We start from the raw sequence: 18,028 nt of genomic DNA on the forward strand, positions 1-18,028 counted from the left end.
TCAGGAATTTAGCAGAGGTATTGAGTCGCTTTTGGAGTCTGAGGAAAACATCCTGGGTCTATTTTGTCATCTGTGAGCTTCCACGGAAAGTAGAGCACCCCAGATTTGTGCCTTGATCATCCTGTATGTACAAAACGGGAGTGGGGGCAAGCGATGGTCTGCTACCCTGATTAGAGGTGATTATCAGGTGAGATTGCCAAAAACAGTTTCTTGTCACATTTTCATACTCTTTCTAGGAATATGATGGAGACTGCAGACATTTGTGACAGCTTCCTCTACTGATCTTTGAATGCCAGTAATTTTTATGTGGATTCAAATTCACTTAAATATAACCCACTATAAGACTGGTTAGTGTGATTTCCACAGGAGAGGCTTGTTATGAGCGACTGACATCTCTTGGCTTGTTGTAAAATGACAGCCGCTTTTCCGTAACCTCACTGAAACGCACACATGTGGTTGTAGCGACCTCCAGTGGTAGCAGCTTTGAGCGCATACGCAAACACTTAGCAGAAGAGCCAGATGGACCTCATATGGAGTTCTTCACTCAAGGCCATCTTGATCTAATGTGTTCGGGTAGATGCAACATTTCTGGTTCTTCACAGCAGATTTTCAGCCAGGCTGCCTGACTGAAACACTCAGTTATTCAATCAATTAGTCAACTGACAGAATTTAACCACAAAAAAAGGTAAATAACGCAAAAGCTTGCAGATTTGACCCCCTGTTCTTTACCAGCGTAATTTGGGTGTCTTCAGGCTTTGCACTGCTGCTGGGAAAAATAAAACAAGCAAGGAAACTGGGGTGGACACTCACCTCTATTTTCAAATGTGCCATAAACTTTAAAAAAAAACCCCAATTGTTATAATTACTATATTAACAGTAATGCAGGTCATTTTTAGTGGAAGAAGACTACACAAGAAATATAAACTTGAAAAGTATTTTTTACAGAAAGAGCCTTTTTATTTATGCCTTTTAAAGAAATCACATTGGGTTAGGGTCCTTTAAATTAGAGTCTTGACAAAAATATTCTATCCTTTACATGTTTTTTTTGTTTCACATTTTCTATAGGTGCTACACAATTTAAAACACACAGACAACATTAATCATTCACATCAGGGTGTTTGCATTCCCGTAACCCATTTTCTGAGCATGCAAAATTAAGCTTGACACTCTAATTTAGCATCAGAGGCGAACTCTGAAGGAACACCAACTGGCTTTTTTTTAAAAATGTCAAACAGTGTCTGTTTGTCTGTATGTATGCAACTGCTACCTCATACAGACTTCTGAGCACATCCTGCATGCATTTATAACACAAAAAAACACAAAATCACTGAGTCTTTCTTATCAATGCTGAATAGAAATCTGGAGCCAAACAAAGGCTTTCCGCAGAAAACTGCTGTTGTGCACTTTTTTATAGCCCTCATTAGTTTGATCCTGATATCTCAGTCTAAGGCAACTTTTCCTTTCAAAGGAAATCAGGGGTTGAATGTCTACTAGGCAGATTTAAACTGACATGAAGCCATCACAGTGACGGGGAACAGATGCATTTTATATAATTGGAATATCTAAACTTCTTGGCTTTCCAGTGCTGTCAATGTTAGGTCCATAGGAGGAAAACATCTCCTGTGAAATTCCTTTGTTCACATTTAGAAAAGATGCTCTTATAGCACTCTAAAAAAGTAATGAAATGCACGCTGAGTAAGAGGAGAAAGAAATCCTTGCTCCGACTGCATTAGGAACTACCGAGTAAAGCTCTGATCAACATGACCTTAAACTGATGGGGTTGCCTTCGATTAAAAGTTTAACATGTTATAAACCGCCAGATGAAAAGAGAGAAACATAATATTCACAGCATTGATGATGGTATTCGTTACATCAAACTACAGAAATAATGACTTCGAACGACACTGTATATAGTTACACCTGTATACATTGCAATTGGCTATTGTGTGGTGCAATCCCTTTGCATTTCAAGGGAATATTGCTTTGGCACATGTATGACCTATAATAGCTTACACCCCCAAAACAAGCTGAGCACTGAGCATGGCACACAAAATGCCAAATGTCATTAAATGCGTTTCCGTCCAGTTTAGCTACTGACCTTTCACGTGTAAAGTTTTCAGAAGAAATAAATAATCAGATGTTTAGTCTTTTTTGTTAGTTAGCCCTCTAAAGTCACTGCTGAGAGTTGAGGTTTCCATTAATCAGAACAAGAGTGAAAAAGAGTGTTTAAGGTTTCAGACTCTTTGACTTCTTCATGAAATCAGTTCATAATGCCCCACGTTAAAAACAAAGACCTGTAAGAAAACGACACAAGAGAGGTAGGAATTTGAATTCCGAAACCTTTGATCCACAAATACTTGCATGCTATTTACCAGTTGGCACGGCAAGAAAGTAAATAAATGAATAAATAAAAGTGTAACTTTTGACACCTTTTCACAACTAGAAATATGGCAGTACGTAAACTAGAGAATACAATCACACCCAGCAGCCCCTCTGCCCAGAAGGATATTTACACTACTAGCATAGACTAAGAGTTTCTGCCCTGCTAGATGACCACTTCTTCACGTGGTAGGTTGAGCTTCACCTCCCCTCCTGCTGCTGCGGAGGTTGAGTAGACTGCGGTGGCAGAAACACAAGACGGGCCGTTTGTCTCCATGGTGAAGAGCTTGCAAGGTCCCGGCAGGGCTGCATCAGCATCAGGAGCCTCTTTTTCTGAGCTGGATGCCTGGGATGATGCAGGGGAGGATGTGGGGCTCAGCTGCACAGCTGTAGTGTCCTGCAGCGTGTGCTCGCTGGTCTCTATTTCAAACGCTGCCCCGCCAGCCTGCCCGCCGTGTCCCATCAAGCCAGCCCCTCTGCCCCCAACCTTGGACCTTCGTGAGCTGTGTGGAGGCGGGAGTCGACTGCACACGCAACACGCTCCGAAAAAGGAAAAGGCCACCAGCAGCAGGATAGGTCCGATGATGATTGGGGGGTTGGCAGAAGGCATCAGTGTGCTGAAGGCGAATGCTCCCACCAGGGTGATGTTGAGTCCAGCCAGCATGATGCATAGGCCACAAGCACAGCAGAGTGCCGGAGAGGGCAGGCCATGAGGGCGAGACTTCCTTTTCTTCTGGGGCTCCTTTTTAGGCACAGGGGTGCCGGTGTTTCTATCAGCGATGACCATGGTTTCCCCTCCAGGCTCTCTGGCTTTCTATCTTCTATCTTTTTGTAGATACACAAAATAAAGGAAAATAAGCTTTTTTAAGTCATTACAATGGCACTGGTGTGCACATGTAGAAAAGCTCTGTCAATCAGTGAGCTTTGATCTGTCACCTCATTGCGCTGCTACACCTACAGAATACAGACATGAGAACAGATTGTAAAAAGTTGAGTGAGCAGCACTCAGGTAGTGGTCATCTATTGGTGACACCTGCATAACATGTGAAGACAGCTGGCCACTGAAATCTTCCTAAATCAATTACACTGTTTAAAAAAACAAAAAAGGATCTAAACAGCACCTGTACAACAGCCGCATGGACGGGCAATTCACTCTAGATGGCCTAAAATAAGCTCCGTAAAAAAAAAGGGAAGCATGAGCCCATTAAGAAAAATCCTCAGTGGTACTTAATAACATGTCTTTAAGATGGCATCTCTATTTATTTTCTCTTAAACTGTGTACAGTCACCGTGCAGCTGCTTCATTCATGCCACCCAAGCCACTAGAGGAAAGGCTGTGAGTGTTTAGTTGCAATCAAATGAGCCCTTTCATTCCAGCATGCACCCATTCAAGAGCAGACAGGAGACCTAAGCAGAGGGGATGTGTGAAAAATATATTTTTGTAAATATGTGTCTGTAAATGTGTGATATATCGCAGTTGGCACGTTTATAAAACGGGTTTTGCTTGAGAGGCGTTTAAATGCGCCTTTACTTCCACTGATGTTGCATTTCTGCAAAAATTAAACCATGAAAGAAGGGGCGAGACACTCACCCTTTAGGTTGATGCACTGAAGGTCTTTCCATTGTTTGATCAGCAGATTTTCACCGCGGTTACCGGTCTTCTAATTAAGGGGCGAAATAACTGAGACGCTGAAAGGGCGAATCAGCACCAAACGAACGATTTTCATCCTGTTCTCGTGGCTTCACAGTCCTGAGGGCACAAGTCATGAAAGCCCTTCAATCACTGGCTCAAGCAAACACGCACAGACACACATACACGCGCACACACGATTCAAGGCGACCGACAAGATAAAATCCGAGAGTGGAAAAAAAGAAGAAGAAGAAACAGGCAGAAGATCACTTAGGTGAAATGGCATTTCTTAGGAGCAGACACACCGCGCGCTGCTGCTCCAGATGTGGACCGAGCAGCACGTAACACCTGACAGGTCAGCCCGAACCGGAAATGGTGTTCCAGACATCTCTGTCTGTGTGAAGCTGTCATATTTTCATTCATTCATATCTGAACTGAGCATATTCCCTCCGTCGCCGGACCGCTGGATGCGAAGCTCGTTCCCGAGCCACCCCTGTGTGCGCGAGCGAGTGTGCAAGTGGAGGAGGGAGTGATGAAGGTGAAAGCTGTTGCTCTCTGCCTTCAGCCCACACCGCAATGTTGCTGATTCTTGAAAAAGGCAAAGGATTTTAATTTATTCCACAGCTCTCTCGAATATAAAAATGTTTTATCTAAAATTATTATTTATTTATGCTGTGTATTATTTTATAATATAATTCAATATGAATATTTTTCTGTTAAAATATTTATTTATTTAATATTATAATTTAATAGAATAGAATTTAATATTATAATTTAATAGAAAAATAGAAAAAATATTATATTCATTCATTTTGTATTATTTTATGTAGCTATTTATTATTTTACTATAATTCAATAAGAATATTTTTCTATTAAAATATTTATTTATTTGTTTATCTATTATTTTATATTATAATTTAATAGGCAAAAATATTGTATTTCTTTACGTGACTATTTGTTATTGTATATTATTTATATGAATATTTTCTATTAAAATATTTACTTGTTTATTCATTTTGATCTTTTTTTGATCATGTAGCTCATGATGATGATAATGATCCAGTGTCTACATTGTTGGCTATCAGCTAAATTAACTGGTAATAAATCGAGGATAGCTATTATTAGACCAACTTTTGGCTTGCTGTGGTAAAAGATGAGTCATCAAAACTCAAAAGGGTCACGACCTTTGCAGTAAGTCAGCTAGTTTGCAGCTACTGAATCTATACATGACCGCAAAAGTGTGTTAGTAACAAAACAGTCCTTTAAATGTTTTAAAAGGGTTTAAACCTTCTTGTTGCCACCCAGGTTATTTACTTATCTTGTAAAATATGGACTATATTTGTATATGCAGTTCATTACGTGCTCCTCCACTGTCTAACTCCCAGACACAGGGGGATTGTGGTGTTGTGATTTGAGGTTTGACAATCAAGCTGCACCGCAGACTCCTCGGGGCTCCTGTTGTGCACAGCTCATGAACACAGCTCGGCATTATTCAGCCTCACAGCACGTTACACTTTTTTTGTTGCGCTTTCTGCCGGTGCTGTCCTGAATATCAATGTATTACGTTTCACTGCGGAGGGGGTGGGTGGGTCGCAGGTCACTGTGTGCACGCCATGGATGTTGCCACGTGTGTGTATGTGCATTCATTTATTTGTGTGTGTGCTACTCATGGAAATCACATGCAGGGGAATTGAATAATATCCAAAACCCATCATCGCTTAATGACTGTCATAATTTTATAATTGGTGGCATAGAGCATTGTACCATGATTAGAGGAGCTGCACAGGAGTTGGACTATTGGGCCTAATTTGCTTCACTCAGTGTCAGGATGTAAAATAGAAAAAAAACTCCACTAATGATCACAATCTCTGGATGTTTATTAGATGACATGCTGTTTATATATATATATATATATATATATATATATATATATATATATATATATATATATATATATATATATATATATATATATATATATATATATATATATCTATATATATATCTATATATATATATATATATATATATATATCTATATATCTATATATATATATATATATCTATATATATATATATATATATATATATATATATATATAATGAGGTGATCTCAGCTAACATGATGAGCTGATATCACATATGAACAGGAAAACGAGATTTATAAAGATCTACACAGCAGAGAGATTTACACAGCAGTACTTTTTTGTACTAAGTGTGAAGGAAGATCAATACAGAAAAATTAAACTTCTTCTGCAGAAGTTGCAACCTTCTGCATCCGGCTTCCTTCACATGGAGCGGCCAGTCTTGCTACGTGATGACCTCATGGCAGATCTTGATCTGAAGGCTTTAGTTTCCGTCTCGATAAGACATCCGGCATGTCCGCAGAAGTCCTGCAAAAGACAGACGGATCAGTCATGAGGGAGGCTTGCGTTGTGTTCGCTGAACTAAAACCTTTTCCTTGATATAACTGAGATTTTAGATGATCTGCACTACGTAATTCCTCATCTGTTAAATAACTGAGCCAAACAGTGCATCAGTGTGTTATCTGGTTTGTTTTTCTTGTTTAAATGAGACTATAGTGCTGAAGTGTGACTTCAGTTGTCTGTCTTTCAAGATGCTACACATTGAAAAGTACTCTCTTTCACAAATGTCAGTGAAGACCTGAAAAACTGCTTCGTTTTGAAGGTCAGTGCAGACTCTGCTGTCTGTTTGTTGTCACACAGGACAGCGCATGAAATGCATGATGACATGATTGAAATATATGTGGTAGCGCCATTGCCATAGTAACAAAATTAAAAGTGAGTGACTTTGAAAAGGAGGTGATACTTGGTAATGTTCACTTTCAAAAGCCCCCCATTCTCCTCTAAATTGCTTGTAGTCAGCCAACAAAAAGCCCCACGTCATTATGTAAGGCGTTTTGTTGATTCTTTTCTTGACAGTTTGGCTATGGTTTAAAAAAAAATGTCTTTAACTCTCAGAAATAATAAAGGTAACCCTTACCTGTCTGGATAAACCTAGTTAGAAAGTCATTCAAATGGAAAAGTAGAGACTGAAGTGCTGAAAGGAAGTCAACATTCTCTAAGTAGCGCATGTCATCAGTGAGACTGTCACATAGTAACATTTCAGTGTTTTTTCTCGATCTTACTTTAACACCTTAGTGTTTATATTATAATTTTTAAAAATAGCAAACAGTTAATTAATATAAGGCATAAAGAGCAACAAGAACTACCAATCGGGCGACACAGCAGATCTGTACATATCAAGATTCTGAGTAAAGCCCACGATAGTACTGCATGTGAGATATACTGCACTACTATGGAGCTGCTGGCTTGTGTATTATCACAGCTCTCAAAGGTTTTTGTAGTTTTTCCAAGATCCATTCATGCCCAGATTAGATTCTTATAAGTCTATCAACATGCTGACTAGTTTCTGCAAAATGTGATTCATACTGCAAAGCTTAGGAAATTAAAAGTACTCTTATATCCAGGAAACATAGCATTACAGTCACAGGAACTATATTACAGATAAGGTATATTGAAATGCCTTTCTGCTGTACTGTGGTACCATTCACATCCCTATTTTGATCATGTATAATTATCAAAGGAGACAGACCCCTCATCCGGGTTGGCTTCAGCTATTGTTCCAGCCTCCACAAAGGTTCCCATACGACTCTTAGACCGTTCCAGATTAATCTGACTGTGAGTCCCTGGCAAGACAACAAGAGAGCATGGAAGCATTAAGTGTAACAGTACATGTTTAACTAGCATGTGAAACAATGAGCACTAGATCATACTGAGAAGGGTTATACAGAGGGGAAAACACTTATTTGGATTGTATAGTCACATATATGTATATAACATGGGCCTTAACAATTAAGGCAGATAGTTTTAAATGAACGCTTAGCTTAAACTAAAAAGATAATAACAGATACAGGTGTGGTTAAAAGTTTACATACAATCATTCATTCCTCATGGGCATGAATATCATGGTAGTTTGGGCTTTTAATGATTTCTTTGAATTGTTCTTTTTCCAGATTGGAATGATTGTACAGCGTACATGTACTTTTCCGTCGAGCTTGAAGTTGACGATTTTGGACCCGGGGCTTCTTTCTTGGTCACCACTCTCTCAGTCCATGTTCTCGTAACACTCACTTCACTGAACAGTAACACTGGTGTTCCAGCAGTTTCCAGTTCCAATGTTGACACATCCGAATAACTTGCATTTATGAAAATTGCTTGAACTGATTATGTTGGAATCTGTGGTTGTCTAGAAATCACTCCAAGAGACCTTTTCAACTTGTGTAAATCTACAATTCTCCTTCTTAGATCTTCACGGAGTCCTTTGGACTTTGGAGTGAGTGCTATCAAACAAAAAAATTTTAAGCTGGCAAAGATGATCGTGATCGCGATGACTACTGAGAAGTAAACGGACCTTGGCCTTGTCAAGTTAAAAGACAGTGCGCATGTAAACCTATGATCATAAGCGTAGGTATAAGCAGCTCATCTAAGTGCAAGAATATAGCTTCAGAGAGGGAATTTTAGGACGGGAATGCAGGCACTCCTGAATATTTCTGTGATTTTGACCTTCACATATGATTTCAATAAGTTTTAATATGCAACATTTAACTCAAACTGATAAAACGAAACAAAAACACATAATTTGCAAATGTTTCACTCAGTCTGGTAATAGTTTCCATGTTTGAAGTCAGCATGTCAAAAACATGAACCTACTTTCACTGGAGCACAAACATGCACAGATGCACAGTTGGCTGCACAGCGCAAAAACTGTATGCAGACAAATGTTTCCCCTGGCTCATATTTGTTAACAATTAAGTGAAAAAAAAGCAGTTAGGAAAGAAGGAAATTATATTATTTTTTTTAAGCGCACTCAGTGAGACATTAGACAGATGGCTGAAGCGCTCTCTCTGATAACAGCCTGAGCACAACATCTGCCTCGCTGCTGTCAACTGCAGTGTTTCTACAGGTGTCTGAGTTTTTATCAAACAAATAAGGCGCATAGACTCAATGCAGATCAGTATCAAGTGCCTTTGAGTGTTATACGATAGCATTATTAACTCACTGGCTCGCTCCTTCATTTCACCCACCTTCTCGTCTCAGTGTCTCAACTGGCTGATCAGGAGCAGGATTGGCAGGCGCGGGGTGCACTCTGAAGTTCGCTGAGGATTTTAGCCAAAATGCCTTTTATTGTTATCGTGAACACACTTACAAATAATAGCATCGAAAAATATACAGGTATATATCAAACTGCTTACCAAAGGATGGAAGGATGTGGTTGACGTTCAGCCAAGCTTTTATGAAGGGGTAGATTGCTATTAGCAGGCCTGGAAAGCATAACAGTCCAATAAATTTATTAATTAAGGCCTGGCTTTACTCTAGTTCCCTTATGGTTGAAAAGCAGCAGATTTACTGCAGTGTTAGTGCAGATAACTGTCACCACGAGAGAGGAAAGCATTTGGTGCTGCAGATGCAATGAGAAGCCTCATTAAAAATGGGCATAAATTGTAATAGTGTATTAAAAAATACAAATTCAATCACCTGCATGGACTAATTCACACCAATCAGTGTAATTTATTTTGTTCAGTTGTTTGAAATGCAATCTCACTGCCTCCTGCTCCCGTGAGCCTTAACGGCTCATAAAAATAACAGTTTTTAATAGAAGTTTCCATACTTGGAGACTTTGCGGAGAAACAATAAGGCTGTTTGATGAAATATCTATTCCCAAACTGAAATCCACTCGACAAAGCCTTCAGATTATTCTCAGTGCAGCAGCTACAGTGTGCGATGTTTCGTTCAGTTCGACTCAAAGTACAAAGTAATATCTGAACCGCTGGGCTCGTGTGCCTCTCTGTGGCACTGTGCTTCAATTCAAACGTTATTGATTTCCCTCTATAAGCCAGAAGATCTGGCATTACACCCCCGGCAAGTCCTGAGGGTGGCTGTGATGCATGTTTGTGCTTAAAATGTCATGAAACTGCGGAAGGAGTAAAAACAATCTGCTGAGAACACTCTGTTCATACTCATTAGTCAGCCTATGTGTTGGAGGCAGCATCGCAGCACACAAGCCCCAAAACACATAATTAGATGCTACTCAGCTGCACAAATGCTGCCAAAGCGAATGTTTCTGTCAAGCGGCTGTGCGCAGTGTTGATTTGTCAGATTCTTAGTGCACATTACAAAGTCAAATTAGTTACTGAAAGATGATCAACTCATCAGAGAGGATGTTTTTTGCATTAACTATGCATGCACTCTGATGCCATCGTCCTGTGATTGAAAACCCTGCCCTTTTGCTCCTTCTCTCCAGGAAACTGGTAAAGACACTCCTTTATCTTGGCAGCCCAGTTCCTCTGGCTATCAGCTGGCTCCAGTTACAGCGCTGTATCAAATGAATGAGGGATGGAAAACTGACACTGACCGCTGATCTTTCACCTGAGTTTTTGACATTTCATTTAAAATAGATATTCCAGCGAGATATAAATGTGCGCTCCCTCACTTTTTTGGCCTTCTTGAATTGGATTTTTAGTGAATTAACAAATTAACTCACTCACAAAGAAATGCACTGTGTAATAATCTCTCCGGTGACGCACCATAATGTTTAGATACAACTATTACCTAAAACCTTCTGTTTAACCTCTTAATATACAACGTATCACTGGTAAACCCTCCGGGGCCAGGGTTGAATTTTATTTTAGCTACATGCTACATGTTAAATCAGAAAAGTGTCTGAAATGTTGCATTTTAAATTTTGGCACTACAGTTTTTCTTTTAACGGCTTTTCCCACTTGAGCCTCTTGGCCAATATATCGATTGGACTCTACCCCTAACACCACATGGGTCACCAGATGACCAGGTGGCTGTTAAAAGGTTAAAAAAAATGTGAAAGCCACAGAAATAGAGCATAATAAAATACACTGTGTGGTAATAGCAGAAGTTTTAGCATCAAAAACTGCTTAAAGTACCTGAAGTAAAACTACTAATTTTGCAAAACCTTAGCCAATATTATTGTATTAATAATGTGTATTAATATGTATCAAATGATGTGTATAATATGTTATTCTGGGGGGCACAGAGAAGGCCAAACATATCATATGGGCTCTCTCAAAAGTGTGTAGTTGGACATCACACGGACTTTGTACTCAGTTATAAATTTCTTGCATGAACCTCTGTTGTATGAAAGTTCAGGGCTGCAGTGCATGAGAGACAACAGATCTGTCATGACCTCCTGAAAAATGTCATAAGTTAAAAGTTACACACAGCAATAGCAAAAAGCAGGTTTAATAAACAAATGTAATCCAAATATCCAGAATCGGCTTATTACCCTCCCTATAACTGCATCACCTATAAAATCTTAAGACACACTCACCGAGGCCCCCCGCTCCCAGGAAGATACCTCCGACTGCATCAGCATCGCATTCCCTGGATACCCCAATGATGATGCAGCCCGCCACAATGCTGAGCAGGGCTGAGCCTACCCGTAGCCCGTGGTACTCTCCGGTGCTGACAGGGTTCATTCAGCACGTGGATGCTCCCCGCCTGCTCCCCCCACCACATGCACTGTGGAGCCCCGACACTGTGCTCTGCTTTAACTTGGGCCCTCAACTTTAATGTCCCCGAGCCTCACCCCGCTTCGTCTTTCACTCTCAATGATGCAGAAACACTTTCTCTAGTTAAGCCTCAGTCACTATATTCTGTTTCTTAAGATACCTCATGCATCTTTAAAGATAGAGCTCTGGTTTCCATTGACATAGAAAATTAGAAAACTAGTGGCTCTGACTCTTTTGACTGTGAAACCCATGCTACAAATCTGATCATAGTCCTCCGGCATCAAGTATCAGGGCTGCAGCAAATACCCTAATTGCAATTCTCAAACTGTTAACAAGTCTTGTAGAGTTGCAATATGCTGAAACTTAAAGGCGAGGTATGGCAGCATGACTACAAAGGCAGCACAGAGGAAACTGTGACAGAGAGACAGTTAGATTACGCTACTTTTCTGATTTGCCTGTGAGCTTGAAGGGAATGTGTAATGAAAGGTTCAGAGAGTTCTCCATGTGGTGGGGGCCTGAAGCCATCCACAAAGGCATGCAGTTGCCATAGGAATAGCATATCCATGGCAACGGGGGAGGAAGGGTGGGTAGGGGGTTAGAAGGATTAACACCGGTGAGTAGGGTAACAAATGAGCATACTGGGTGGAAGAGAAACTGTGACACATTTACTGTTAAGAAAGTAAACTCCATCTTTTCTGGATGATTGCATGTATTTTTAATCAATGCTGGTAATGCGGGTCCTATGTGTGTGTGTGTGTGTGTGTGTGTTAGTGACACAGCAATTAATGGCTGACAATAATGACTCTTGACAGCCTTTGTGGCATGTCAACCTTTAAAATCAAGCTAACTTGCAAGGGGCTGCAAATCCCCAGGAGTGAACCAGCCTTCCAAAGAGATTTATCAAGTCCTTTGGGGTCATCCGTCCCCCAGCAGACCAGAACATAAAAATGCCACATTACACCAGAGACTCATGAAACATCCCCATCATGGTGTCGCAGAAAGTGAAGGAGCAGTTCTGAAGGACAGAGATGTAGTTTCTGCTCAAGGTATTTGTTTTTTCTTGCTGTCCCCCAGCAGAAAGAGAAGCACTAGAAGTCCTGAACCTCCTGATGTTTACAGATTCTGATGGGCTAACAAACTGAATAATAATACAGAGTCCTGTATACATCTGATCATTCATTAGGGAAAATAACCACAATTGTCCATGTATTTCTTTTCTGATTATACAATTCACAGAGAGGTTGGAGTCAACTGAGCTCTTAGAGGGTGCAAGGCCATACACTATGGACAGTGCTGGGGAGTAACGGAATACATGTACCACCGTTACGTATTTAAAATACAAAATATGAGTAACTGTATTCCGTTACAGTTACAGTTTAAAAAGGTGGTGTTCAGAATACAGTTACTTTGTTGAAATAAAGGGATTACATGGTGGTCTTTTCCTGTTTCATATGTCAGGCTATGCCCTCGCTATTTTTTGTAATTCCATGCTGGCAGTGTTGGGAAGGTTACTTTTAAAATGTATTCCATTACAGAATACAGAATACATGCCCTAAAATGTATTCTGTAACGTATTCCGTTACGTTACTCAATGAGAGTAACGTATTCTGAATACTTTTGATTACTTAACATATTATCATGCATTTTACAACTACGTGAATGTACTATTGTTGTGTGATTTATTACTATTACTGAAGGTCCGCGGCTCCGAACTAGTAAAGGGACCTCTGACTAATACAGTTCCATGTCGGGCTCGTAGCCGAAAAATTGTTTTACTTTGTTGTGTGGGTCAACTCTGCTTGCGAGAGACAGAGAGAGGCATTGAAAGGCTGCTCCAACGGAACTTATTGTTTCAGAGGAAAACACCAACAAAGCAAGTTTTAATAGCTTACTTACAACTGGGCTTGTCAGGCACTCTTCTTGGCTGCAGTGGTTATTATTATATACAATTTTCCAGCTCCCGTTTTTGCTCGATGACAACTTGTACTTTTCGACTCTCCTTTTTCTCCCTCCCTCGCTCACAGACACATAACCAGTCCATTCTCCCTGCAGCACGGACTACACTGCCCATGAAGCTACATTCTGCATTCTGCCTATTAGCTTAGCACAACAACAACAACAACAAAAAAGCGCTCTCTCACCCAGGAAACACGCAGAGCGTCGCCCTGTAACCACGGCAACCGTAATGCTGCCGCCTGGAACAACAGAACGTAGCTGTCAAACAAAACCGAAACAGTCCTGACCCGCCACAATATGAAACAGGAAAGTACCGCCGTGTAATCCACAAAGTAACTGTATTCTAAATACCACCTTTTTAAACGGTACCTGTAACAGAATACAGTTACTCATATTTTGTATTTTAAATACTTAACGGCGGTACATGTATTCCGTTACTCCCCAACACTGCATGCTGGTGGAAACCCAAACAAAACACGCATTAAGAGGCTCAAATGCCAGGCACTCTTTTTGGCTGCAGTGGTTATTATTATATTTACATGCTTCCAGCTCCCGTTTCTGCTCGTTGACAGCTTGTACTTTTCCACTCTCCTTTTTCTCCCTCCCTCAGGCTCACAGACACATAACGGGTATGGCAGTCCATTGCGGGTGACCGTGGCTCAGGGGGTTGGGAAGCGTATCTGTAACCGGAAGGTCGCCAGTTCGATCACCGGGCTCTCTGTCCTAGTCGTTGTGTCCTTGGGCAAGACACTTTACCCTACCGCCTACTGGTGTTGGCCAGAGGGGCCGATGACGTGATATGGCAGCCTCGCTTCTGTCAGTCTGCCCCAAGCTACAACCATAGCTTGCCTCCACCAGTGTGTGAGAGTGAATGAATAGTGGCATTGTAAAGCGCTCTGGGTGCCTTGAAAAGCGCTATATAAATCCAATCCATCGTTCTACACTGCCCATGAGGCTACATTCTTTAAGGCGATGCCTGTAACACTCTGCCTGTTGCCTTCATATTAAATCATTTTAAAAAATATTTCTTCACGTCATTATGAGACACGAGATTGAGACACAGGCATTTGAGCCTCTTAATGTGTGTTTTGTTTGGGTTTCCACCAGCATGCAGTGTTGGGGAGTAACGGAATACATGTACCGCCGTTACGTATTTAAAATACATAATATGAGTAACTGTATTCTGTTACAGGTACCGTTTAAAAAGGTGGTATTTAGAATACAGTTACTTTGTGGATTACACGGCGGTACTTTCCTGTTTCATATTGTGGCGGGTCAGGACTGTTTCGGTTTTGTTTGACAGCTACATTCTGTAGTTCCAGGCGGCAGCGTTGCGGTTGCCATGGTTACAGGGTGACGCTCTCGCTCTGCGTGTTTCCTGGGTGAGAGAGCGCGTTATGTTATGTGTCTGTGAGCGCGAGGAGGGAGAAAAAGGAGAGTCGAAAAGTACAAGTTGTCATCGAGCAAAAACGGGAGCTGGAAACATGTAAATATAATAATAACCACTGCAGCCAAGAAGAGTGCCTGACGAGCCCATTTGTAAGTAAGCTATTAAAACTCGACTGTACGCTGTGTTCCTGTTTTCCTCCGAAACAATAAGTTCCGCTGGAGCAGCCTTTCAACTCCTCTCTCTGTCTCTTGCTAGCAAAGTTGACCGTATTAGCCAGAGGTGTCTTTACTACGGTTCTGAGCCTCGGAATAATTTTCTATATGAGATCGTTGCAAAAAGCGCAGCCTTACCTATTGTCCACCCTACTGTTACTCATTTTATATTAAGATTTAAAAATGTAGTTGGTATTGGTATGGCGAGTAACCTTCAGTAATAGTAATAAATCACGCAGCAATAGTACATTCATGTAGTTGTAAAGAAGCATGATAATATATTAAGTAATCCAAAGTATTCAGAATATGTCACTCTCATTGAGTAACGTAACGGAATACGTTACAAAATACATTTTGGGGCATGTATTCTGTAGTGGAATACATTTTAAAAGTAACCTTCCCAACACTGACCATGAACAATGTTGCCCTTTTATCTATCACAGGGCTAACACAGGGAGACAGATAAACCATTCATGGTCATATTGACACGTCAGCTAACCTAACCCATGCACTGTGGGAGGAAACCGGAGTAAATCCACACAAGCTTTCACACAAGAGAGCATGCAAACTCCACACAGAAAGGAACAGCCAGCTAGATGAGTCACACCCAGACTGTCATATGTGTTATATGAATGTTAACATATGCACATGCAGTAACAACATTACGATAACAGTTTCAACTACTGTATTTTTATGGATTTGGAAGAAATTTATTTTTTAAAAAAAAGAAAGAAAATAGCCTGCGTTGGCCGGGAATCGAACCCGGGTCAACTGCTTGGAAGGCAGCTATGCTAACCACTATACCACCAACGCCTCCTTAGAGGAAGGCTACTCAAATTCACTTCAATCCATATCGATTTATATGAACTATATGTATGTTTATATTTTATATGTACTGCATATTATGGCTTTTCGTAGTCTGTCTACAAATATTTGCCGTTCTAGAAGTGTCTATATTTGGCCATAACATGGGGCTATTTTATTCTATTTTTTCGCCGAACCAAATACATCCATACTGCTGACACGGCTTGTTTTCACACCGTAATAAAATCGAGCAGCAAAATAATTTTCCCAAAGAAGGGAGAAAAAAACGCAAATGTGGCCCGTACGGGGATCGAACCCGCGACCTTGGCGTTATTAGCACCACGCTCTAACCAACTGAGCTAACCGGCCACTTACCAAGGATACAGTGGTACACTATATATACTATATACAAATGACTAATGGCTGGGCCCACAATACAATACCAGTGTGGACAGCCAGCCCCAAGGTTTTTACTGTCTTACTTAAAAACAGGCCTTCTGATTAGGACTTATTACGGAAGAGGATTAGGGCCACTGGAAAAAAAAGTGGGCACTCTTTCTTTTCCAGAATTCTGAGATTAAAGTCAGAATTTTCACATTTCGACGTTTTTCATAAAATATCACTTAGTGACACAAGCTAAAGACCATATGTAGCCACAGCACAGCATGCCCACCTTTATGATAGGCATATACAAGGCTTTTGCCACAGACCTCGTGGCGCAACGGTAGCGCGTCTGACTCCAGATCAGAAGGTTGCGTGTTCAAATCACGTCGGGGTCAAACATTTTTTTGTTCCACAGTAAAACGCACGCTTAAATTGTAATTTTCTGTCTTACAAGTTGCTACTTACCGCGTTTGCACGCGTGGTAAATATGAATACAGTTTTTTTTTATCGACATTAGATTGAGTGCTGCAGCGGTGAAGATTCTCACTCTGAAGAAGCTTTGTCTTATAATCCTAAATATCATCGCATTTGCATTTAATTACGTATCTGCGAAAGCGATATTGGCAACGTTAACAAGGAGAATTATTAATAGCAATTCAAAATAACAAAGTAAAACGGTGGGCTCGTCCGGGATTTGAACCCGGGACCTCTCGCACCCTAAGCGAGAATCATACCCCTAGACCAACGAGCCAGCTCGAAATGCAACATCGTCGTAATCCAACAAAACCAACAACAGGTCCTGAGCTCACAATTAGTAGTAGTTTAAAAATTACAAATCTTTATGTTACGTGTAACTGCAGTTGTTTTTGTTAGCTATAGATCTCTACATGAGTTGGTAAAAATAAAGCAAACAAACAAATAACAAACTGTCGTTATTGTTCGGCCGACTGGCTAGTAAAAATGGATACAGAAAGTGTAATGCTAGGGCCACGGGAGGATTCATCTCAATACAGATAAGTAAGGCTCATTAAAAAGTGTTTACCAGTCCGACTAACTTTACCTGATTTATTTTACCTCGAAGTTTGCCCGGGGGCTTGGCTTTTGCAAGCAGCTGGCTCATACTCTTACATAAACTTTATAATTACTCAGCACCACATGCATTTCGGGTCTTGGGGTGGAGAAATCCGTGCATTGAATCCAAAAAGGAAAATCACATACCTAAATCCACCATGCTATTTTGCCCTGCAGGGTCGACAGCGCCAATATTAACACTCACTGGTCTCACTTGGCTAAGCACTAGCCTGCATTAACCAGTGACCAGGCCTACTGGTATAACCTGTTAGTTAAGCATTATGTAAGAGTGACACATCAATGCTGAACTGAATGTAAGTGAACTGAATTGTTTATTGTCTAAGGAGTCTTGGATACCATATTCAGCCTTACACTGTAAAATGTGGTAGTTCTCAAAGCTGACCAAAAAAAGGAACCTTGTCTGGCTGTGTCACCTTTGTCATGACTGTGTTACAACTCTGAGTTGGAGGACCACAAAGCAAATTTGGCCTTTACTGAACCCCTCATTTCACTCTCTCTAGCTCTCTGTTTAGAGTGTCAACTCCAAATTTTTGAGAAGTACCTTTTTATACATGGGGATACAATTAAACACAAGTTACCTCAAGCAGCCAACAATAATAACATATTTTAACACAGCTG

The 18,028-nt window shown here is 40.6% G+C and overlaps 2 protein-coding genes and 4 non-coding genes across 7 annotated transcripts; 1 reads left to right on the forward strand and 5 right to left on the reverse strand.

The window, feature by feature from the left end:
* Nucleotides 1-935: 935 nt before the first annotated feature.
* On the reverse strand, nt 936-4,575 carry tmem275a (transmembrane protein 275a). 2 transcript variants are annotated; one of them, XM_080293050.1, is made up of 2 exons: nt 3,970-4,575; nt 936-3,333 (listed from the first exon to the last, which is right to left on the reverse strand). In XM_080293050.1, the coding sequence occupies exon 2, from the start codon at nt 3,164-3,166 to the stop codon at nt 2,546-2,548; it is 621 nt and encodes a 206-aa protein (XP_080149176.1). In that variant the 5' UTR covers nt 3,167-3,333; nt 3,970-4,575; the 3' UTR covers nt 936-2,545. The 2 variants fall into 2 exon arrangements, with proteins under 2 accessions (XP_080149176.1, XP_026005646.1); XM_026149861.2 differs by having other exon boundaries at nt 936-3,204; nt 3,970-4,572.
* Nucleotides 4,576-6,088: 1,513 nt separating this feature from the next.
* On the reverse strand, nt 6,089-12,138 carry kncn (kinocilin). The gene is made up of 5 exons (XM_026148951.2): nt 11,392-12,138; nt 9,284-9,352; nt 9,116-9,187; nt 7,624-7,717; nt 6,089-6,401 (listed from the first exon to the last, which is right to left on the reverse strand). Exons 1-5 carry the CDS (start codon nt 11,537-11,539, stop codon nt 6,332-6,334), a joined length of 453 nt encoding a protein of 150 aa, XP_026004736.1. The 5' UTR covers nt 11,540-12,138; the 3' UTR covers nt 6,089-6,331.
* Nucleotides 12,139-15,871: 3,733 nt separating this feature from the next.
* trnag-ucc (transfer RNA glycine (anticodon UCC)) lies at nt 15,872-15,943 on the reverse strand. Its single transcript has one exon. It is a non-coding gene; the product is annotated as a tRNA-Gly (tRNA).
* Nucleotides 15,944-16,229: 286 nt separating this feature from the next.
* Nucleotides 16,230-16,303, reverse strand: trnai-aau (transfer RNA isoleucine (anticodon AAU)). Its single transcript has one exon. It is a non-coding gene; the product is annotated as a tRNA-Ile (tRNA).
* Nucleotides 16,304-16,641: 338 nt separating this feature from the next.
* trnaw-cca (transfer RNA tryptophan (anticodon CCA)) lies at nt 16,642-16,713 on the forward strand. The gene has a single exon. It is a non-coding gene; the product is annotated as a tRNA-Trp (tRNA).
* Nucleotides 16,714-16,997: 284 nt separating this feature from the next.
* On the reverse strand, nt 16,998-17,069 carry trnap-agg (transfer RNA proline (anticodon AGG)). The gene has a single exon. It is a non-coding gene; the product is annotated as a tRNA-Pro (tRNA).
* Between the last annotated feature and the right edge of the window lie 959 nt (nt 17,070-18,028).

The sequence above is a fragment of the Astatotilapia calliptera genome, chromosome 18, assembly GCF_964374335.1.
Source record: "Astatotilapia calliptera chromosome 18, fAstCal68.1, whole genome shotgun sequence".
Taxonomy (NCBI): Eukaryota; Metazoa; Chordata; class Actinopteri; order Cichliformes; family Cichlidae; genus Astatotilapia; species Astatotilapia calliptera.

Coding starts and splice junctions, on each gene's coding strand:
- tmem275a (XM_080293050.1), bottom strand. CDS start 3,166: ATGGTCATCGCTGATAGAAACACCGGCACCCCTGTGCCTAAAAAGGAG.
- kncn (XM_026148951.2), bottom strand. CDS start 11,539: ATGAACCCTGTCAGCACCGGAGAGTACCACGGGCTACGGGTAGGCTCA. Junction 7,718..9,115: donor TGAGACACTGAGACGAGAAG/GTGGGTGAAATG, acceptor TTGTCTTGCCAG/GGACTCACAGTCAGATTAAT. Junction 6,402..7,623: donor GAAGCCAACCCGGATGAGGG/GTCTGTCTCCTT, acceptor TGTCTTTTGCAG/GACTTCTGCGGACATGCCGG.